Source organism: Callithrix jacchus, chromosome 16 (genome assembly GCF_049354715.1).
Source record: "Callithrix jacchus isolate 240 chromosome 16, calJac240_pri, whole genome shotgun sequence".
Classification (NCBI taxonomy): Eukaryota; Metazoa; Chordata; class Mammalia; order Primates; family Cebidae; genus Callithrix; species Callithrix jacchus.
Window position 1 is genome coordinate 40,921,073 of NC_133517.1, and position 25,029 is coordinate 40,946,101.

Sequence of the window (25,029 nt, forward strand, 5' to 3'; positions counted from 1 at the left end):
GGTAATAAAATCTCTGAGTACTTGCTTGTTCATAAAAAATTTTATTTTTCCTCCAGTTGTGAAGCTTAGTTTGGCAGGATATGAAATTCTGGGCTGAAAGTTCTTTTCTTTAAGGATGTTGAATACTGGCCCCCACTCTCTTCGGGCTTGTAGAGTTTCTGCTGAGCGATCTGCTGTAAGTCTGATAGGCTTCCCTTTGTGGGTAACCTGACCTTTCTCTCTGGCTGCCCTTAGTATTTTCTCCTTTGTTTCAACCCTGGTGAATCTAACGATTATGTGCCTTGGGGTTGCTCTTCTTAAGGAATATCTTTGTGGTGTTCTCTGTATTGCCTGGGGTTGAATATTGTCCTGCTTTGCTAGTTTAGGAAAATTTTCCTGAATAATATCCTGAAGAATATTTTCCAGCTTGGATTCATTCTCTCCGTCACATTCAGGTACACCTATCAAACGTAAATTAGGTCTTTTCACATAGTCCCACATTTCTTAGAGACTTTGCTCATTCATTTTTATCCTTTTTTCTCTAATCTTGTCTTCTCGTTTTATTTCATTAAGTTGGACTTCGACCCCTGATATCCTTTCTTCTGCTTGAACAATTCGAGTATTTAAACCTGTGCATACTTCTCGGAGTTCCCATATTGTATTCTTCAGTTCCATTAATTCACTTATATTTCTTTTTAAGTTGTCTATTCTCATTAGGATTTCGTCAAACCTTTTTTCAAAGTTCTTAGTTTCTTTACATTGGGCTACAACACGTTCTTTCAACTCACAGAAGTTTCTTATTATCCACCTTCTGAAGCCTGATTCTGTTCATGGAATGCATTCATTCTCCATCAAGCCTTGTTCGCTTGTTGATGAGGAACTGTGATCCTCTTTAGAGGGAGAGGCATTCTGATTTTGAGTATTCTCAGCCTTTTTATGCTGGTTTCTTCCCATCCTTGTACATTTATCCACCTGTTGTCTTTGTAATTACCAACTTTCAAATTAGGTCTCTGAGTGGACGTCCAAGTTGTTAATTCCCAGGGCTGAAATATGAGCAACCCACTGCACCGGCCAAAACAGCCACATTAAGACTGATGGTGCTTTTCTGCCTGGGAATCTCCAGTCTGGCTTCCTTCTTGAGTCCGTAATAGGAGACTCTGTCTTCCTGGAGCTCCAAACCTCGGTCAGAAGGGGAACCAGTCCCGTTTACTCTGTACCAAGAGCTGCTGCCCCGAGGTGCTGGCAAAACCGCTGCGCCAGCCACAAGAGTCGCACTGGCGACCCGTGCGGCTCCTCCACTGGGAATCTTCTGCTCTGTGAGCGACCAAAATTTGTCTGAAAGTGTGGTGTCCTCTCTTTCTCTGCGCTTTCACTGGGAGCTGCCATCCCGTGATGTTAACGATCAGCCATCTTGGATCGTCTCTAAACTTAGCTTTTCAAACCATGATTGCAACACTGGGAGGCAGGTCCTATGGTTATCTCCATTTTACAGATGAGAAACCAGAGGCCCAGAGAGGTGAAAATTTAACCCGTGATGACACACAAAGCTGACACGTGGGAGAGTTGAGACTCAGACTGAGTCAGTCTGCTTCTGAAATCTTCCTCTGAACCCTCACATTATGTACTTTCAGTTGTTGGGGTGATGTGTAGATTTCTGGGCTTGACAGTAAGGTTATGGAGCCATTTATTGAGATAAGAGCATTAGGGAAGAGGAGGTGGTGGTGGGTGCAGATGTTTTCGATGGAATGAGTTTAAGGTGCCCAGGAGGTAACCAAGAGGAGATGCCAAGTAGGTCTAAAAAGTGAGTGTCCTCAGGGAGAGGAATATCACACTTCAGGTCTTGTCAGGCGGTGGGGGGCTAGAGAAGGTATAGCAGGGAGTGGGGGGATAGGGGAGGGATAGCATTGGGAGAAATACCTAATGTAGATAATAGGGTGATGGATGCAGCAAACCACCATGGCATGTGAATACCTATGTAACAAGCCTGCAGGTTCTGCACATGTACCCCAGAACTTTAAAAAAGTGTGTGTCCTGAAGACAGCTGCCAATTTGAGACATTTGGATGAGTGGGTCAGGAGGGGATAGTTTAAACCTGAAAGCTGATGTCTTGGGAGTAAGTAGGACCACATCCTAGAGTGCATGTAGAGAGTTCTTTCCAGAGAACTCTGGGGAACTCCACCTTTTAAGGACTTTGAAGGAAACTCAGAGGGATGATGAGATGGGTGAAGGAGAACCAGGGGAGAGAATTTTAGGAAGTTCTAGGCAGTTCTAGGAAGTGATCGGAGTGTCAAAGGCCACACGTTAAGTTGGACCTTGAAGTAGGCATCTGTAGGGTAAAGCAACTAAGCAGTCATCAGAGAATGCAATGGAAACGCTTTCAGTGGAGAGTGTCTGTGCAGGGGGAGGGGACAAGAGGATGGCAGAAGACTGGCTATTGTGTTTCTAAAATGAATGGGACGTGGAGGCTTAAAGAATGGAGTTCATGCTGCAAGCTGACCTTGAAGGAAGAGAAAACCAGCTATATGGAGAGCCAGGGACCAAGGAAGCTTTCAATTTTTAGTTTTAATATGCGTCTTTTCAAGGTGGGAAGAAGAGAAGTAAAGATATTTAAGTGCTGATGGGGACAAGGCAGTTGACAAGGTGAGGTCGCAGATCAGAAGGAGGAAGGAACAATGCCAACCAGTCGTGAAGGTTTCACAGTGACAGGAAGCTTAGCCACTGCTGTGAGATACACTTCAAAAATTATACCTTTTTACAGGATGAAAATTTACCTGGCACTTAGAAACATTGTCACTGGAGTCTGACTGCATGGGGGACAGAATTCCTGTGCAAGGAATTCATTTGTGGCTGGAAAACGGGGTCTCCTACATTGTGGAGCTTCTACAGTTTAGCCCCAAGAATTCTAACTAAAGAAGTTTTTGAAGCACGCAATTATCCCTTTATAAAAAGCACATGACTGTAAAGTTTCTTCACCTTCTGAACAGCAGTACCAAATTTAGACATTATGGAATTTTAGAATCCTTTTTATCTCTTCAAAATGACATTAAAATGGAAGTGCTTATTAAACTGTCCCTTTATGGCTCAAAAGCAATTACCTGAGGGCAATTGCTAGCACTTAATAATCCTTAGCAGACTCCAGACACTTAATTGTTCCCCACAGCGGCCCCCCCCCGAAATTTAAAAGCATCTGAGCTGCAAACATTCCAATTAGCAGAGGAATATTAGACCAATGATGACAGGTGACCAACCACGATGTGAGTAGGATATGGCCTGCATGTAACGCCCACACCTGCCTCCACAGTGTGTGCATGTGTGTGTATTGAGTATTTTTACTTTTTTAATAATAGACAGGCTAAGCCCTATTTGCAGCGATCAAGGGCTTTATAGATTGGGTTCAATTTTACTTCAACTCTTACTGAGTGGCCTTGTTTCTAAAATGGAACAATAGCACCAGTTCTCATAGTGTTGTTCAGAAAATAACATGAGAACCCAGGGCTTGGCCTACTCTCATGGGGGACAGGGGTGTCTCTTTCCTGTCCCCTCTTTCATTTCTATCACACACAGGTACCAGGTATATAATTACCATTGGCTGCTGGAGTGACAGGAATACGATGTAGCCAGAAGACTGTTTACTTGGGAAGCAAATAATTGCTGATGTTACCTGAATAATTTTTGAATTAAAAGACACCAGAGTATTTACCTAGTTCAAACCCCTGTTTTAGATAATTATCCTCATAAGTAGTGACAGAACCACCCATTCAGTTGGGGTAATTTCTTTCCTACTCATGGTCTAGGCAAATGTCCTATGGCACCTGTGAAAATCATAAAGTCACCTAAAACTATGATACAGCAAATTACTCCATTTCAAAAATTTTAGGATATTGAATTTTTTTTAATGCTTACTCTTTTTGAGGTTTTTACTATGTGGCAGTAATTATCTGCACACTCTCACTCAAGCTTCACAACAATTCAGTACTGTAAGAACCATTATTAAGGAAAACTGAGGCTTAGCAGTACTAAATACCTCGCCAAAGATCACAGTGCTGGCAAGCAGCAGAGTTGAGTCCCCAAAATCAAAGTGCTGACTCACTAGTAGGTTCAGATAAAAGAGCTCAAGCCAGATGATATTTTAACATTTCCTTGTGAGCTTAGAGCTGTTCTTTCTCCTCCTGCTCCCTAGCTTCTTTAAGGATCTTAAAGATAACTATAATATATTTTCTGTATGATAACTACCAAATTCTGCTGCTATAACAATTGCTAAAAGGTCAAATAATATAGAGCCATAATTTGGTGAGTTAAATAAAGAAATTGCTCTTCTCTGAATAAAAATTTGAGTACTTCAGTGTCATTAGCAACAGCTGAGAAATGACTGTCATTCACTAAGCACTTCGGCATGAGATAGAAAAAGAGAAACGCCTCCTAAGAAAAACACAGTTCAGTGAAGAAGCTCTCCAGGGTATTACCTCTTCATTGTCACACCCACCCTTTCCCACCCACCACCCCCAATGCTTAGAAAATTTGAATCATTTCTCCCACTCTATAATTTTGCCATTTTCTGAATAATATATAACTGGCAGCATACAATATGTGACATTTTGAGATTGGCTATTTTAACTCTGCTCAATGATCTTGAGCTACATGTAATATATTCAAGCTGTTGCATCTAAACAGTTTGTTCCTTTTTATTGGTGAGTAGTATTCCATGGTATTGATATACCACAGTGTATTTAACCATTCACCTATTGATGGACATTTGTGTTTTTTTCTAGTTTTTGGCTATTACAAATAAAAACTGCTAAGAACATCTGTTTGCTGGTTTTTATGTTAAAATAAGTTCTGATTATTCTTGAATAAATGCCCTGAAGTGCAGTTGTTAAGTGGCATAGTAATCGTATGTTTAGTTTAAGAAAGCACAAGACTATTTTTCAGAGTAGCTATCCCAGTTTTAGTGCAGTGTTAAAAACTTTACTTCTTTTAATGTGTGTTTTCCTTCCCTGTTTATAATTGTTTTAAATATTTCCTCTATATACATCAAGAAGCACATCAGTGTAATGATTTTTTGCTTCAACTGTCAAATACAATTTGGAAAACTCAAGAGGAGAAAGAGTATATTGTATTTACCCTTTCTGTTTTTCTCCTTTCTGTTCTTTCTTTTTTCCTGTTGTTTCAAGATTACTCCTTTATCATTTCCTTTCTGTTTAAAGAGCTTTGTTTAGCCATTCTCTTATAGTAGGTCTGCTGCTGACAAAATCTCTTAGTTTTCCTTTGTCTTAGAATGTCTTCATTTCCCCTTCATTCCTGAAGAATATTTTCACAGAATACAAAATGCTATTTTTTTTCTTGTCTTTAGTGCTTGAAAAACATTGCACCACTTGCTTCTGGCTCCATGGTGCCTAATGAGAAGTCTGCTGTGGTTTGAATTGCTTCCCTCTTATTGGTTAGGTGTCATTTCCCATAGCTTTCAAGATATTTTTGTCTTTTTTTCTTTCAGAAGTTTGATTATGACATGTCTTGGCCTGGATTTCATTGGAGTTTTCCTGTTTGGGGCTTCACTTAGTTTCTTGAATCTTCACTTAGTAGGTGTGTGTTTTCTGCCAAATTTGAGGAATTTTCAGCCATTATTTCTTTGAATACTTTTTCAACATTTCTTTTTTTCTCCTATCCTTCTGGAATTTATTCCTACTCTGCATGTGACCTCTACTGACACCAAGGCAAAAAAGAGGGCTCATTACTGCTGGGAGGTGGTCAAAGGCCAGCTTCCCACTCAGCCTTTTTGACCCCACTTACAGTCAGCTAAGGGTAGACATCTGGGCCCCCACTGAGCCTTTGCTGGCAGGGGTGGGGTTGCAGTTTTTCCCATGGCATTTGTTTAGAATAGAGCCGTTACTATCTAAAGATTTTCTGCTTTGTCGTCAGGCATGGTGGCTCATGCCTGTAATCCCAGCACTTTGGTACGCTGAGGCGGGCAGATCACAAGGTCAGGAGTTCAAGACCAGCCTGGCCAATGTGGTGAAACCCTGTGTCTACTAAAAATACAAAAAGTATCCAGACATGGTGGCAGGTGCCTGTAATCCCAACCGCAGGCTGAGAATTGCTTGAACCTGGGAGGTGGAGGTTGCAGTGAGTTGAGATAGTGCCACTGTATTCCAGCTTGGTAACAGAGTGAGACTCTGTCTCAAAAAAAAAAAAAAAAAAAAAAAAAAAGAGAGAGAAAAAGAAAATTTCTGCTTCTGAGGCTGCCCCTTATTTGGTCCTTTGGCTAGAGTTAACAGGCTTTTCTTGGGGCATTTTTGTCTGTGCCCATTGGCTTTCTGGGCTGTAAGATTGTCTAGCATCCAGTTGGGAATGTATGAGGCAAAAGAAAAACCCAAGAAACTCAAGACCAGGTCATTTCCTGGGTCTCAAGTTTCTTAGCCAATTGGTCTTCTCTCTACCTTTTAGTCATTAGTGTCCTCCAAGACACCAATATTTCAGCCACAATAAGATAGCATCTTACCCCATTTAGAATGGGCAGTATTAAAAAGGCAAACAATAGAATATGGTGGAGATAGGATGTAGAGAAAAGGGGATTCTTATACACCATTGGTAGAAATTTCAATTAGTATAACTACTGTGGAAAACAGTATGAAAGCATCTCAACAAAACTAAAAATGGAAACACTATACAATCCAGCAATCCTACTACTGGGTATCTATATTAAGGAACATAAATCAGTATGTCGAAGGGATACCAGCACTCACATTTTTATTACAGCATTATTCACGACAGCAAAGATATGAAATTAACCTAAGCAACCATCAACAGTTAAATGGGTAAAGAAAGTATGGTATAGATACACAGTAAAATACTATTCTGCCATAAAAAGAACGATATGTCATTTGCAAAAACATGGATGGATTGGAGGTCATTATATTAAGTAAAACAAACCAGGCACAGAAAGCCAAATATCGTATGCACTCACTCATATGTGGGAACTAAAAAAAGTTGATCTCATAAAGGTAATGAGTAGAATGACAGATAATAGAGGCTGGGAAGGGTGGGTGGTGGGGAGGGGGAGATGAGGAGAGGTAGATCAACAGGAATAAATATACAGTTAGATCAAAAGTGTAAGTTCTATGTTCTATAGTTAGACAGCAGAACAGAGTGACTACAGTTAACAACAATGTATGACATATTTCAAAATAGACTTTGATGGGGCTGAGGCAGGAGAATTACTTAAACCTGGGAGGTAGAGGTTTCAGTGAGCTGAAATTGTGCCACTGCACTCCAGCCTGGGTGACAGAATGAGACTCCATCTCAAAAAAAAAAAAAAAAAAAAAAAAAGAAATGACAAATATTTAAAGTAATAGACTCCTCAAATGCCTGTAATCCCAGCTACTCAAGAGGCTGAGGCAGGAGAATCGCTTGAACCTGGGAGGAGGTGGCAGTGAGCCAAGCTCGCGCCACTGCACTCCAGCCTGGGTGACTAAGCAAAACTCTGTCTCAAAAAATAAATAAAAATAAAGTGGACACAGTATACTAGAAAAATGCATACGTAATTAAATATGTTAACATATTATGTTGATCTTGTGTTTTAATGATTGAGGTATATGATTAAAGAATGGTGATCACTGATCTAAGGGGACAGATGGGACATTGCACACTATTTAACAAAGAACCACTGACCACACTGTTATCTGTCTCTAAGATGAAATCCAAAAGAGTCTCTGAGGTAGAGACGGTGAGCATTAAGATTTCTGATGTGCATATGAGCACTGAGTCAGAGTGAGCAGATACGGAGATAAACCCAGACCTTCAGAACAGAATCCAAAGGGGAAGAACTGGGGAGGGGTCATTATGGCCAGCAGCTCCCTAGGCTTCTGCATAAGGCACATGTGGAATAGGAAAGAGACAGGCAGCTGCACATATTATTCTTCCTCTCAAGTACCAGCAAGAAGGAGGGTTTCACTCTGGGGATAGAGTGCTCTCCGGTCTGGGTCTGCCAGGATGTGCAATAGTATAAACACCTCTCCAGGACACCTTTCTCCTCTGAACTCTGTGACAGTTTGTCTTATGATTGCCCTATTTCCCAGGACTGTCATTTTTTCTTTTTAGCTCATTCGTTGTTTAGCTTTTTCTGTCTGTCCCTTAAGCGTTGCACACCCTAGGAGTAGAAGAGCTCTGTTTTATAAAATTATTTTTAACCTAATGTTGTTAAGAATGATTTTAGTTCATAGAAAAACTGATATGATGGTACAGAGAGTTTCCATATACCCCATACCCAGTTTCTTAACATTTTAAAAGAGTATGGCACATTTATTATAATTAATGAATCAATATTAACATATTGTTATTAATTAAAGTCCATACTTTATTATTTGCTTGGCTCTTAAGGGATAGGAAAGAGATTTTTGCAAGGAAGAAGGAGAAAGAGTGAAAATGTTAACACAGCACAAAGAGCTGTCACAGAATGAATGAGACAAGGAATCAACAATGGTAAATGCCATGGTGAATTAGGGAAGAGCTGAGAAAATATCCACTGGACTTAGCTATTAGAATGGTTTTTGGTGACCTGATGGGGAAGGAAATAAGACCGAAGTGGGTTGAGGAAATAAGTGAAGTATAGATTATTATTTTCTTTTTTTTACATTAAAGGTTATGTGGTTTGTAATTTCCAGCAGAGTCCAGTTTACAGGAAAATATCTTCTTCTAACAGTGTATGTCCTCCTTCTTTATCCAAGGCACTCTACAAGTGCTTTTTTTCCTTTTTCTCTGTTATTTTTATTTTGAGACAGAATCTCTCTTTGTGAGCCAAGTTGGAGTGCTGTGGGACAAACACAGCTCGCTGCAGCGTTGACTTCCTGGGTTCAAGCAATCCTCCCACCTCAGCCTCAGAGTAACCGCCACTACAGGCATGTACCATCAGGCCTGGTCAATTTCCTGTCTTCCCCCGCCCCCTGGTTTTTTTCTTTTTCTTTTTTTTCCCTGAGACAGAGTCTCACTCTGTCACCCAGGCTGGAGTGCAGTAGTGTGATCTCAGCTGACTGCAAACCTCTGCTTCCTTGGTTCAAGCAATTCTCGTGCCTCAGCCTCCCTAGTAGCGGGGATTACAAGCCCGCACCACCATGCCTGGCTAATTTTTGTATTTTTAGTAGAGATGAGGTTTCACCATGTTGGCCAGGCTGGTCTCAAAGTCGTGACCTCAGGTGACCTGCTCGCCTCAGCCTCCCAAGTGCTGGGATTTCAGGCATGAGCCACCATGCCTGGCAGATTATTCTTTTCAACAAACTTGGCATCACAGGGGAGAAGGGGTAGACAACTACTATCTTCACAGGGTTGCTGTGCAAACTAAATCAAATTATACGTAGGAAAACAGTTTGTAAATTATGAAGAAGTCATCACAGTAGAAGGAGCCCAAGCTTTGAAACAGATAAACCTGATTTGATCCCAGCTCTGAAACTTAAAAACCCGCAGAGTTCCATTTCTTCAGTTTTGAAATGGAAACATTTATTCAACTTTGAAAGGTTTGCATCAGGCTTAGTAATACATATGAAAGCCCTTGTAGAGTGCCTTGAATAAAGAAGGAGGATATACACTGTTAGCAGAAGATATTTTCCTGTAAACTGGACTTCGCAGGAAATTACAAACCACATAATCTTTAATGTAAAACATTCGAAAAATTTAGTTGTGGTAAGCCTGAGCTTTCTTCATTTCTGTAGTTTTGCATTTAGTTTTAGCCAAGAGAGTCCTTTCTAAATTTACCTGGTGCTTTTAGATAATATGAGGTTATCATGTCAGTTGTGGCATGAAGACAAGAAGCTGCTTGACAGTCATTTGAAAGGCTGGAGCACCCAGAAGGCTGTAAATCATGTTACTCAATAGTGTTGAGATACTAGCCTCCCCAAGTCTGATTTACACCTATTTCATAAAACCTGTTACCGTCTTGTTTTGTATCTTGTAACCCCAGAGCTGTCTCTGCATGGTCATTATTTGATATGGTGTTTCCTTTAAGTTATCTGAACTTCAAAAAGTTCAAGGTTACCTCTTTGGAAATGTAATCACCAATCTTAAAACAATGCTTGCCAACTGTTTGTCAAAACTGATAACAGCTTTTATATAAAGAGACCTGAACCCCTTTGCTAGATGGAGTCACCTCAAGACTCAGTCTGACTTTCCATTGGGCCTGATGGGACATTTAATAACTTGGTGATGATGACATCTTCATTATCTACACACATTGTGACTAATCTTTGGCTTGATCACAGGATCCACATCCTGTTTATTATTTATTTATTTATTTTGAGACAGAGTTTCACTCTTGTTGCCCAGGCCAGAGTGCAATGGCATGATTTCGGCTCACTGCAGCCTCCGCCTTCTGGGTTCAAGTGATTCTCCTGTCTCAGCCTCCGTAGTAGCTGGGATTACAGGCACCCACCACCATGTCCGGCTAATTTTTTGTATTTTTAGTAGAAACAGCGTTTTCACCATGTTGGCCAGGCTGGTGTCCGCCCAACTTGGCCTCTCAAAGTGCTGGGATTACAGGCTTGAGCCACCGCCTGGCCTTATTTAGTATTTTTAGAGACAGGGTCTTTCTCTGCAATCATAGCTCACCACAACCTCTAATTACTGGGCTCAAGTGTCCTCTCACCATGGCCTTCCAAAGTGCTGAGATTATAGGTGTGAGCCACCATGCCTGGCCCAGAAAGCCACATTCTTATATCAGGTCCTGATTGCTACAGGTTTCCTTTCTACTTAGGAGTCCGATCCACATTCTTCAACTGAAACACATGTAATAAAATTCTTAATGACAACCATTTTGTTTTAGGTGACCAGAACTGAGTGAGATGTTGGCTAGGTAACAATTATACATAGAGAATGTACGAGGATAGGGACATAAAATGTATATTCAGGGTGGGCACCGTGGCTCATTCCTATAATCTTAGCACTTTGGGAAGCGAAGGCAGGAGGATTGCTTGAGCTCAGGAGTTTGAGACCAACCTGGGCAACATGACAAAACCTCCTCTCTATAAAATATACAGAAACTAGTTGGGTGTGGTGCTGTGTGCTTGTAGTTCCAGCTACTCAGGAGGCTGAGGTTGCAGTGAGCCATGATCATGCCATGGCACTACAGCCTGGGTGACAGAATGAGACCCTGTCTCAATTAAAAAAAAAAATTCAGTGGTCATTGTTCATGGAAAGGATTGGGGTGTGTGTGTGAAAGGCACTTTCATTTAGGAGTTTCATTGAGCAATTAAATAATTTATAAAAGTACATCGAATATATTTCACAATTTTTCAATGTATGAATTTTCAAATGAAAGTTTTCCTTGATTACATTGGTAAATATTTTCTGTTATACTGCAGATTTCTTTAGTCAAACACTAGCCGCAAATGCTTACATGGGGCAACCCTGCCATATTGCGTGATTTGCTAGTCAGCTGAATTTAGAATATCCCCATAAACATTCTTCTCTATCTCTTGAAATTTGACATTTTTGGTAACATTTCTTCCTTCTCTGAAGCTTCCCATTTTTAAATAGAGGAAGTGAAAATTAAAATAATTTGAAAAAGCAGACAATTTTGCTGTCACACTTGTTTTTCCTTGTAGCAAAATAAAATACTGAAAAATTACTTAGAAGTCAGCATTGCCATAATAGCATATTTTAAAACAAGAATGCTGATCACTTTGCATTTCCTAAGCCCTTGGTGGCTCTGGAATTTTAAGAAACCTCTTCAGTATTTAAGATTCTCTACAATCATGGTCTAACCCAACTGTTTAGATTCAAAATTCCTCAAACTTACTTGTCCTTTTCTACATTAATGTCTTGGTTCCTACTCTCCTCCAGATGTATGAAGGTTCTCTTCCTCACCAATTGTTAAAAGTTGACAAATCCTCCCCATCCTTTAAGGCCACATTCAGGTATCATACTTTTCATGAAGCTTTTAAAATGTCTCTACCTAGAGGTGATATGTTCTTTCTTTCTAGATTTCTGTATTTACATTTATCCTGGGGGGAAATTAATTTTCCATATACATTGGCAGTAGCAGAGATGAACATAAAGTATAGTCAGCTCATTCATCCACAAATATTTGTTACATAATTAGTGTGACAAAAGGCTTGGATTCCAGTACTAATTCTGCCACTGTACAACTGTGTGCTCTTGAGTAAGTCATTTCACATGTTCGTTTCAAACATAGTTATTTATAGATAATAAATAACTATGGGGTTGGGGAGGGAGAGCATCAGGAAGAATAACTAATGGATGCTGGGCTCAATACCTACGTGATGGGATGATCTGTGCAGCAAACCACCAAGGCACATGTTTACCTATGTAATAAACCTGCACATCCTGCACATATACCCCTGAACTTTATACTACATACAAATATATGTATATACATATATTTATATGTGTGTATATGTAGGCTGAGTATGGTGGCTCACCCCTGTAATCCCAGCACTTTGGGAGGCTGAGGCAGAAGGATCACTTGAGGTCAGGAGTTCGAGACCGGCCTGGCCAACATGGCAAAACCCAGTTTCTACTAAAAATACAAAAATTAGCCAGGCATGGTGGTGGGCACCTGCAATCCCAGATACTCCAGAGGCTGAGGCAGGAGAATTACTGAAAGTCAGGAGGTGGAGGTTGCAGGGAGTCAAAATTGTACCACTGCACTCCAGCCTGGGTGACAGAGTGAGACTCTGTCTCAGAAAAACAAATAAATAAATTAATATAATTAAGTAAATGATAAGTAAGTTGAAAATATATTAAATAAAATATATATGTATTTATGTAAAAAATTATAATTAAATTAAAAAATATTTTATTGCACTTTAGGTTTTGGGGTACATATGAAGAACATGCAGGATTGTTGCATAAGTACATACATGGCAATGTGGTTTGCTGCATTCCTTACCATCACCTATATCTGGCACTTCTCCCCATGTTATCCCTCCCCAACTCCCCAACCCCCGCTGTCCCTCCCCTAGATCCCCCCCCAACAGACCTTTTAAAAGGACAAATTGTAGACAATACATATATGATCTCACTGTTCTATTTATATTTCTGTTTACATATAAACATTTTTCACAAGGAAAAAGTTTAGAAAGATATGCGTGAAAGTTATGAGTGGTTACCTTGGCTCTGTGACATGAATTCTGAAGTACAGTCTTTACTCACTCAATCTGTTTTCTTATTTCTAAAAAGCCAGCAATATTAGTACCACTCCATAGGGTTGCTTTAAAAATTGATTAAATTTAACACATGAAAGTGATTATAAAAGTGCTAACTTGTAGTGAACACAAAATACATTTTAGTAAAAATCTTCTCTCTCTTTTTTTAAACTCAAGTGCTTCTTTGCTGTTAAAAAAAATAACACACGCTTGGGAGGCTGAGGCGGGTGGATCACGAGGTCAAGAGATCGAGACCATCCTGGTCAACATGCTGAAACCCCGTCTCTACTAAATATACAAAAAAATTAGCTGGGCATGGTGCCACGTGCCTGTAATCCCAGCTACTCGGAAGGCTGAGGCAGGAGAATTGCCTGAACCCAGGAGGCGGAGGTTGCGGTGAGCTGAGATCACGCCATTGCACTCCAGCCTGGGTAACAAGAGCGAAACTCTGCCTCAAAATAAATAAATAAATAAATAAATAAATAAATAAATAAATAACACATGCACACGTATGTTCATTGCAGCCCTGTGTACAATAGCAAAGACCTGGATGCTACCCAAATGCCCATCAATGATAGATTGGACAAAGAAAATGTGGTACATATACACCATGGAATACTATGCAGGCATAAAAAAATGATGAGTTTGCGTCCTTTGTAGGGACTTAAATGAATCTGGAAACCATCATTCTCAGTAAACTGACACAAGAACAGAAAGCCAAACATCAAATGTTCTCACTCATAGGTGGGTGTTGAACGAGAACATGTGGACTCAGGGAGAGGTGCATCACACACTGGGGGCAGTTGGAGGGGATAGGTGAGAGGCAGCAGGGAGTGGGGAAGGAGTGGAGGGTGGGAGGATAAAATGGGGAGAAATGCCAGATTTAGTATGCACCTAAAGTAAAATAAATAAATTTTTAAAAAAGAAAAAGAAAAAAAAGGCAATATAAATTTATCTTTCTAAAAAAATAAACAACATAAAACTAGGACAATGAATACGTGTGGATTTCAGTCTCTATCCTGAAAATAAATGTTATGGGACAGTCTTAAATCTCTTAAAACGGTAATATTTTGGAAAACAGGTCACTGGGATCAATATTGCCCCCTGGTGGTTGATTGGTGTCTTGCCAGACGGTTGCCCGAGCACAAAGCATTATGCTCACCTTGGTCCAGATTTGTATCCCACTCAGAACTGTTGTAGCGATGACATCCTAAGCTCTTTTACATCCATTACCTTAACATCCTCAACCCTCAGACACTAATTTTGCTGAAGTGTGGCATCAGCAACCTTTCTTTCTTTCTTTTTTTTTGAGACGGAGTTTCGCTCGTTACCCAGGCTGGAGTGCAATGGCGCGATCTCGGCTCACCGCAACCTCCGCCTCCTGGGTTCAGGCAATTCTCCTGCCTCAGCCTCCTGAGTAGCTGGGATTACAGGCACACGCTACCGTGCTCAGCTAGTTTTTTGTATTTTTAGTAGAGACAGGGTTTCACCATGTTGACCAGGATGTTCTCGATCTCCTGACCTCGTGATCCACCTGCCTCGGCCTCCCAAAGTGCTGGGATTACAGGATGAGCCACCGCGCCTGGCCTAGCAACCTTTCAATAGCAGTGGTGGGGCCTGTGTTTTCTGTTTTCTCTGTTGTTTGCCTCTCCAGCTATTTTTAAGGATGCCTCAGATTAAGGGTGATTTATTTACTTCTATAATTTCCTCAAATTTACAGTCATCTTCCTAGTCTCCTTGATAAGATCCAAAAATAAAATCCACTTATCTTACTGGCAAATTCTTTTTTTTTTTTTTTTTTGAGACGGAGTTCGCTCTTGTTACCCAGGCTGGAGTGCAATGGCGCAATCTCGGCTCACCGCAACCTCCGCCCCCTGGGTTCAGGCAATTCTCCTGCCTCAGCCTCCTGAGTAGCTGGGATTACAGGCACGCACCACCGTGCCCAGCTAATTTTTTGTAATTTTTAGTAGAGACGGGGTTTCACCATGTTGACCAGGATGGTCTCGATCTGTTGACCTCGTGATCCACCCGCCTCGGCCTCCCAAAGTGCTGGGATTACAGGCTTGAGCCACCGCGCCCGGCCCACTGGCAAATTCTTAACTTAGAATTCCCAGGAATTATTGTCTGCTTTCTCTCATGCCTCATAAATCAAGATGCTAAATTCTGTTAAGTCTACCTCTCAAATGAGTCTAATCATATTCCCCACCTTCCTGTCTCTACCATTCAAAGTTCAAATTTAAACTTTTAAAAACAGCTTCCTCTATTTTTTCTCTGCTGTAAGTCCTATCCCCTCAATGCATCTCTTATAATACCAACAAAATCATCTTCCTAAGATATACATCAGATTAGCCCCCTCACTTTGTGAAGCAGAAGGAGTCAAAAAGTAAAAACAAATAAAAAAGAAAAAACTTATCACCTTTGGAATGCTATTTAAAGTGATCTGATGTCACAACTTAGACTATTTACCAGCTACAAGGACTTGGTTTTTAAGCATGCCTCAGGAAATCAGCATAATAATAGCATTTGCCAATTATTGAACAAATACCATGTGCACAATAATCCTAAAGAACAGGTACTCTCCCATTGGCTAGATGAGAAATTAATGCTTAGAGGTCAAACCACCTTTGGCCATACAGCCAGAGGTAGGAGAAGTGTTCACCCTATTGCATGGCCATCCAGTGGGAAAATTCTTTTCCCTTTACAGGGTGATGACCATTCAGAGACGGGGTATCATCTGCAGCACACAAGGAACATGTAATTGATTGCACTTTCTGAAAGCCTTGGCATAGTGACTTTTACTTAGAGACTTAGCAGCAAAGCCCTTAACTGGTCAACCTCTTTACTCTCTAATTCCATTCTCTGTTCTCTCTACCCATGTCTAGGTTTCAGCCATCTCTGAGATGATACGTCACCTCCAAACAAAAATCCCTTCATGTCTCACTTATTCTTTCAATCTATGCCAATTTTAAACAATGGCCAAAAATTCTACTTTCTTTACAAAATCTTTTAAAGTCAGAATTTGTTGTTTCAGTCCTCTAGGCTCCTCTCATTGAATGCTCAAGCTTCTATTAGAGCTGTGGCTTCTGTTTTACTTTTGCACCTTTTGTGAACTTGCTTACAGCATTAGAATGTAAGCCCTTAGTGAGCTAGAGTTATGTTGTTCATTTTTTGACTATCTGGTGTTAGGGTGTTCAACTTACCTGGTTTGCTGAGGACTTTCTTGCTATCAACACTTCAAGTCCTGAGTCCTGGGAAACACTTCGGGTAAAGTAAGGTGTAAAGCACCCTAATGGATAGCACACTACAAAGCCTGTAGATGGTTTGTTATGCATCATGGGACATTTTAAAACTTTGATTAGCCCTTAGGAATAAATCTTTAAAGATTTCTTCAGTGTGTGGTGCTTAACTTCAGATTCTCAGGCATCTGAGAATTAGGACTTTAACCTAGGATTACTCATTAGTGTGTAAGTACTGAGGATGATATTTCCTTGGTCATCCTCTACTCAGAGATTTTACAGCTACTGCCGTGGGATACTTTGAATGCTTGAGATATTATTTTAAAAGATGTCTGGTTTCAAAGGAGATGAGAAGTTGAAATGCTGATGGAAAATGTTGGATAGGAAGGAAGAAAAGTAAAACAACCAAAGCCTATATTAAATGGGCTCTTCATTAAAATGTTATTGGACTCATTCCTTCGTTTCACACAACTGTGTATAATTATAGTATACAAACCCTTCAGATCTTCCTGCTATTAAGTATTTAAAAATATCCATTCCAGATTTTCAAAATAAGTTTCACATGTACAGTAATTATATCTCATAAAATGTGCAATGCTTATAATTGTATTTATTATACCAACTTAAATTTAGACTGTCTCTATTAAGATTGATTTAATAATTTCTATAATGTTGTCTTGGGCATTTCCTAATAGGACAGGAAGTTGCTTTATTTCATGGATGCTAGAGAGATTCTGGAGTTTGAAAGATATACTGGAAGAGGGATAACAGAAAGGGTTTCAGAACTGTGGGATCCCTTTCCACCACTTATACAGTCTCTTCTCTCCCTCCCTCCCTCCCTTCCTTCCTTCCTCTTTCTCTCTCTCTTTCCCCTCCCTGTGTCCATGTGTTCTCATTTTTCAACATCCACCTATGAGTGAGAACATGCAGTTTGATTTTCTGTTCTTATGTCAGTTTGCTGAGAATGATGGTTTCCAGATTCATCCATGTCCCTACAAAGGACACAAACTCATTGTTTTTTTATGGCTGTGTAGTATTCCATGGTGTATATGTGCCACATTTTCCTTGTCCAGTCTATCATCGATGGGCATTTGGATTGGTTCCAGGTCTTTGCAATTGTAAACAGTGCCACTATGAACATATGTGTGCATATGTCTTTATAATAGAATGATTTATAATCCTTTGGGTATGTACCCAGTAATGGAATTGCTGGATCAAATGGAATTTCTATTTCTAGGTCCTTGAAGAAGCACTACACTGTCTTCCACAATGGCTGAACTAGTTTACACTCCCACCAACAGTGTAAAAATGTTCCTGTTTCTCTACATCCTCTCCAGCATCCATTGTTTCCAGATTTTTAATGATCGTCATTCTAACTGGCATGAGATGGTATCTCCATGTGGTTGTGATTTACATTTCCCTAATAATCAGTGATGATGAGCATTTTTTTCATATGTTTGTTGGCCTCATATATGTCTTCTTTTGAAAAGTGTCTGTTCATATCCTTCTCCCACTTTTGGATGGGTTTCTTGTAAATCTGTTTTAGTTCTTTGTAGATTCTGGATATTAGCCCTTTGTCAGATAGGTAGATTGCAAAAATTTTGGTTGCCGGTTCACTCTAATGATTGTTTATTTGGCTGTACAGAAGCTCTGGAGTTTAATTAGGTCCCATTTGTCTATTTTGGCTTTTGTTGCCAATGTTTTTGGTGTTTCAGAAGAAAACCTAGGCAAAACTATTCAGGACATAGGCATAGGCAAGGACTTCATGATGAAACATTTTAAATTAGAGATGCACCTCAGTATAACCTGGGTGCCTTCCAAAATACAGATGGGCCCCACTCCAAGGCCAATTAGATCAGAATCTCCTGAAGTAGGAGTCAAGAATATGCATGGTTTTTGAAGACCCACAGATATTTCTCATTTGCTTGCCTTAATATAAACTACCAGGACAGTGGCAAGATCATTAGCTTTCTAGACTGATAGACCTGGAATGGAATCCCTGTCAAGTCTCTTACCTTTGTGACTCTGGAAAACTCATTAATTCATTGACTCTCCATTTTCACACTTTTAAACATGGAGATACAAACACCTGCTTTGCAGGGTTTTTGTGTAGAGGTGTAGGTAAAACATCTAAAACAGAGTAAATATCTTCAGGGGTCTGATAAGTGGCTTAAATACAAAAGCGTTGGAGATTACCGCTAATGGAAGAATGCAGCCTTGACAAAATGTTTCTTCCAAATTTATTTATTTAAAGAGACAGGGTCTTGCTATGTTGCCCAGGCTGGTGAGTCAAACTCCTGCGTGTAAGTGATCCTCCTGCCTCTGCCTCCTGAGAAGCTGGGACTACAGGTACAAGCCACCACACTGGACTTCAAAGTGTTTTTTGTATGTTTGGTTTTGGTTTTTTTTTTTTTTTTGGAGACACGGTCTCACTTTGTCACCCAAGCTGAAGTACAGTGGCATGATCATGGCTCTGCAGTCTCAGACCCCTGGCCCCAAGCAATCCTCCTGCCTCAGCCTCCCCAGTAAGTGGGACTACAGGAATGCACAACCATACTGTGCTAATTTTTAATTTTTTCTCTTGTAGAGGTAGGGTCTCACTATGTTCTCCTGGCTTCAAGTGATCCTTCTGCCTTGGCGTCCTAAAGTGCTGCTATTTCAGACATGAGCTACTATGCTTGGCTCAAAGTGTATTTTTTTTTAAGTTATTTTTTAAAAACATTGAGCTGGCCTCACAAAATGTATCTGCAGGCATGACATCCAGTTTTAACCCTAACATAATGGTCAATTAAAAAAAACAATTTTCAAGTGCTATATAAAATACAAACTGCTGAGTTATCTGGAAGTATTTTTCTAGCGCTGTGTAAAGTACTGCTGAATGCAGGATTATATATTGATTCAACAAATATTTAATGCCCATTAGGTAATAGCAAGTCCAAACAGAAATACTAAAAGAACTAATTCAAAGCATGTATAGCCAATAGGAAGAATAGATAAATTAAAATATGTCCTTTATAAACAATACTAATACTACCAAAACTACCTTTCCAATTCTAATTTTGCATTAACATTCTACCCAGGATTTGTGACTATCTGTATTCTTGTACTCCGTTTTAAAAAATGCTGCTTATAACTAGAAATATTTAAAATTTTAAATATTACTTTTGTTTTAGAAACAGTATATATTTAACATAGTAGTTTGTTGTGAAATAACAATGCTTGCTTAATTAATGAATGCTAAGTTTCCTTCCATGTCTAAGATTCTATGATTAGGGGCAGGCACAGTGGCTCATGCCTGTAATCCCAGCACTTTGGGAGACCAAAGCGGGTGGATTACCTGAGGTCAGGAGTTCGAGACCAATCTGGCTAACATGGCGAAAACCCGTCTCTACTAAAAATACAAAAATCAGCCAGGTGCGATGGTGCACACCTGTAGTCTCAGCTACTCAGGAGGCTGAGGCAAGAGAATAATTTGAACCTGGGAGTCAGAGGTTGCAGTGAGCTGAGGTCACACCACTGCACTCCAACCTGGGCAACAGAGGGAGATTCCATCTCAAAAAAAAAAAAAAATCTATGATTAGGAAACAAGAAATCTGTGGGATCATCAGTGAGAGGAACCTTTGACCAAAGGACTCATAGCTGTTTTTAGAACTAGAGCATTTCCCAGTGTATTCTGGGCACATTTCCTTTATATGAAATTTGTTTCCCAACCCCAAAGTACAAAACCTGGCAGCTTGCTGACTCAGTTAAAACTGGGCTGCCCTCTGTCATTGTCATGGTCAGATTTTCTGAACTTAACTAAAATCTGAGCAAAATTATTTTATGATGCCTACTGCTAACACTTACTTCAAATCATAACTGCACCACTCATTAGATCTGTGACCAGGGCAGATTATTGCTCTCAGGTTCTAGGTTCCTCATCCTTAGAATGGTGTCAGTAACAGTTGAGTAAGATTTGTCAGGTGGGTTAAATGCGATAAGGTTTGTAAAGCACTTTTATTAGCTTTACAACCTAATAAAGCCCCCGGCATATAGCAATATTCTGTAAATGTTTTCTAGTATTTTGATTATTATTTTTCCTTCCACACAACCAGGGCCATTTTGTCCTTCAGCTCAGGAATCGTTACTGTCTCCATAATTATCCATGTCAGGCATTTTTGCAAGAGGCGTCACTGCTTGCAGAGCCTCACTCACGGCAGCTGTTAAAGATTAAATGTGAACTTGGATCTGACTCAGCCCAAAACCTAAGCACTTTCTATTTCCTCTCAGCCATCACAAGGAGGAGGAAAATACTCTGTGAGCAATCCCGGCATCTTCTTTCATCTCTGTTACATTTTGGGTTTCTCCCTAAAGTTTTTACTTTTTAGGAAGGGCCCTGCAGATACCAACAAAATACACCACATACACACACACCCTTGAAAAATACTCTGAGGTCAGAGGTGGTGGTTCATGCCTGTAATGCCAGCACTTTGGGAGGCTGAGGCGGGTGAATCACTTGAGGTCAGGAGTTCAAGACCATCCTGACTAACATAGGGAAACCCCATCTCTACTAAAAAAAAAAAAAATACAAAAATTATCCAGGCGTGGTGGTGGGCGCCTGTAGTCCCAGGTACTCTGGAGGCTAATGTACGAGAAACACTGGAGCCCGGGAGGCAGAGGTTGCAGTGAGCTGAGATCATGCCATTGTACTCCAGCCTGAGTGACAGAGTAAGACTCGCTCTTAAAAATTAAAAAAGAATGGATGACGGAGATATGGAAGGATGAAGAAAGAATAGAAGAATAGAGGGAGTATCTATTCTGGTCAGATAAGTGGATGTTTTTCACTCCCTGGTCCTTGCGGCAATACTGTCATTTTATCATTTGACCAGACAGAGGCTGAAATTGCTCTTTCGGGAGGAACCTCTGTTTTCTACTTTACCAGGCTTTCTCTCCTGATATTTTCTTGGTAACTGCCTCTAAAAATCTTCGGTTGTCTCCCAAAGCCATGCTTTCACATAGCCAACACCCAGTTTTCTTTCTTCATACAACGTGTCTCTCATCTCCTATTTCTAGTGCTAAGCACAGTATTTGACATGAAGTCCTGTTCTTTTGTTCCCCTTTGACTAATATTTGGCTTATATTATCCAGCATGTTTTTCATTGATATTTTCTTTCCACAAATCCACGGATGCCTGAGTGCCAGGCACCAGACCTGGGCTTGGACCTAGTCTTCGGAACCTTGTGCTTTACATCTAAATTTTATCTACATAACACACAGCTCATCTGCTGCAGATCTTTTTTCCCAGTTTGTCAGCTAGGTGGACTGGAAAGGCAGAAACCCATTTCAAATTGTCCATTTGAGCACTGAGTAAAATTTATTAATTGGTATCATAAAAGTGCGGTTTATTGGGTGGGAGTTCAAATATTTTTTAGAATGAGGAGCTCACATATTGCACAATTGGAAGCGCTGGTGATCGCTAAAAATAAAATGCATATAAGTTTCACATCGGCTACTTGGAATTAGGAGTAGTATATATGACCTTAAGAATACTTTGAGATATTGTCAACCCGACCATCACAATTGATCCAAAAATGTCACATAAAATTACCTTCATTACTAATGCCTTAAACCTTGGCAACGCTTGTTTTTTTTTTTTAAATGAAAACTGAAAATATTGCTTTAGATGGAGGCTACCACCTCTGATATAAATCATGTTTATAATAAATAAAATCCATTTTCTAATGCAAAAATGTGGCTCTATGAGCTGATCAGTTAAAATTTGAATGAATTTAAAGTTACAAACAATGGAAAAGGCCTTAAGTCTGACTCTGGCTTAATACCCCACCTACCACTGTGAGCGCTCATCTGCACTAGCACGTTGGGGTTTATTACGGCTTTCTGTCATCACTTACGTCATATAGGTGAGAAATGTGCTGAGGGGCTCCAGGGAATGATTCCGGAAATACTCAAATTCTCCACATAGTCTTTTCCTCATCTCAGTGTCAATTTTGGAAACAGTAAGAGGATTTGTTTGATTAGCCAAAAAGTTACCATAATCAGTAGTCTGGAGATGAATTTTCAGATCTGAAATTAAATGAAACCCCAAATCAGGTTAAAATTTGAGTGTATACAAATAGCTTTTTCAACATTAGTCAAATTCATGCTAACTTAATGGTACACACATATGTATTATTTTATTAGATTTTGATATAAGGTCTAAATATGATTTAGCAACAAACATTTATGTGAATATGGATAATCCAGCACATCAAAAAATGTGTTTTTTCTTTTGTTTCGGGACAAAGTCTCCCTCTGTAGCCTAGGCAGGAGTGCAATGGTGCGATCTCAGCTCATTGCAACCTCTGCCTCCAGGTTTACGTGATTCTCCTGCCTCAGCTTTCGGAGTAGCTGGGACCACAGGTGCATGCCACCAACAGGGTTTCACCACATTGGCCAGACTGGTCTTGAACTCTTGAATTTAAGTGATCCATCTGCCTTGACCTCCCAAAGTGCTGGGATTACAGGCAGGAGCCACTATGCCTGGCTTGCACAAAATATTTCAATTAAAGAAACCTGGTATTATTTAGCAGGTCTAACGAAAAACCTAACAAACACCTAATCCACAAACAGGTTTTGTTCATTTGGAGATAGCCACCTGGGAAACTGTGGAGGATACTAATGCTCCATCCCAACTTGATGGAAAAGATAAATGTATTAGTGGTAGCTACCATGGGTGTGGGGGCAGGTGGCATGGGCAGCCATCACTGCTCTGTTTCAGTATCCTTTTATTACAGATGAAGAAAATGAAGCTCAGTGGGACTAAACGGTGGCGTTATCTAATGAGACTGAAGTAGGAGATTAGTCCCCTTATTCATATAACCCAGCATAATTTCCACCCGACCATGTCATGCATCCTTTAAATGTCATCCATTTTGGTTGCCAGGCAATTGGCTTGAACTGAATTCCCCCTTCGTGGATTGTCACTTCCTCCTGAACAAGCCATGAGTTTTCCAGCATCCACACTTCAGCAAATCCTGACCCAACACCAATCTAGAATTTCTTCCTGCACCCCTTTGCAGATTAGCTTGTTATAATGTACCCTTCAAGGTCTGGTTGTAACATTAAAATAATAGTTACCTGTGACTGAGTGCTTATTAGGTACCAGGTATTGTACTAAAGTTGCATTATCTCATTTGATATTCAAGGCAATTTTATAAGGTAAAAATGATTTCTATGCCTTTGTACAGATAAGAACACTGAAGCTCAGAGAGGCTAGTAACTCAAGGGCTGGGCACAGTGGCTTACACCTGTAATCCCAGCATTTTGGGAGGCCAAGGCGGGTGGATCATGAGGTCAGAAGTTCGAGACCAGCCTGACCAACATGGTGAAACCTTGTCTCTACTAAAAAATACAAAAATTAGCCAGGCATGGTGGTGATCTCCTGTAATCCCAGCTACTCAAGAGGCTGAGGCAGGAGAATGGCTTGAACATGGGAGGTGGAGGCTGCAGTGAGCCAAGATTGTGCCATTGCACTCCAGCCTGGGTGACAGAGCAAGACTCCATTTCAAAAAACAAAAGAAAACCAACAATAACAAAAAGCTTGTTAAAAATCACATACATTAAAAAATAAAAAAAGATCACGTAGATAAACTGTGATTCAAACCCAGGTATAACTGACTTCAAAGTCACTTAAAACTTTATTTTATTGCCAACCAATGCAATTAGATTATCACTTGCTCTGTAAAGACTTAATTAGCTCAGGCAGAACTATTCAATCTCACTCATCTGAATTTGAAAGTACTTTGATGAAACCTCTAGCGTAACACCTATTGTAAGATGTTATACAGTCTTAGGCATGTTAACCCAAAAGGCAGTTACACTATCTTAGTTATATCTGTGACTCCTTGTGCAGTACCCAACATGTAAGTTTTATTGCATATCCGAGTATCTAAAATGTTCTTGGCAACATCCAGCACACATATGGAGCTTATCGGATCTTTCATTCAAACATTTATTAAGCATCTATTATGTGCTGCCAACTACAGGAGACCCAAAGATAGACCAGACATATTCCTTGTCCCCAAGGAAACTCACTGTTTGGTAAAGAAGGAGGCAGCCACAGATGATTCAAACAATGTGTTAATTCAGTGATAAAGATAAGGTCCTTGATTTATGGGAACACAGAAAATGAGACCCAGCCCAGGAAAGTGTCTTGAAGGAGATGAGCCTTAAAACGCTATGTAAGAGTGGAGGAAGAGGGGAGAAAGAGTAAGAACAGAGGCAGGCATTTGATGACTTAGTACAGATATGGTGTGTGCAGGGAGCTTAAAGCAGTTCACTGTTGCTGAAGCATTGAACGGGAGAGAAAAAAATTTTAAATAGAACTCCCATATGATCTAGCAATCTCACTCTGTGTGTGTGTGTGTGTGTGTGTGTGTGTGTGTGTGTTATACACACGCACACACGTATATAATGAAATCAGTATGTTGAAGAGATATCTATACTTCTACATTTATTATAACGTTGCTCACGACAGCTAAGACATAGAATCAACCTAAGTGCCCATCAACAGATGAATAGAGAAGGAAAGGTAGTATAAATATACCATAGAATACTGTTTAGCCTTCAGAAAGAAAGAAATCCTATCATTTGGGACAACTCAGAAGTAGAGAGTAAAGAAGTGGTCC

The 25,029-nt window shown here is 40.1% G+C and overlaps 1 protein-coding gene across 1 annotated transcript in view; it reads right to left on the minus strand.

Annotated features, from left to right (window-relative positions):
- ATP6V0D2 (ATPase H+ transporting V0 subunit d2) overlaps nt 1-25,029 on the minus strand; it is a 56,370-nt gene that overhangs the window by 18,312 nt on the left and 13,029 nt on the right. The window contains exon 2 of the mRNA XM_002759043.7: nt 22,255-22,426. Coding sequence (XP_002759089.3) covers nt 22,255-22,426 — 172 coding nt within the window. The remainder of the gene's footprint in view (nt 1-22,254; nt 22,427-25,029) is intronic.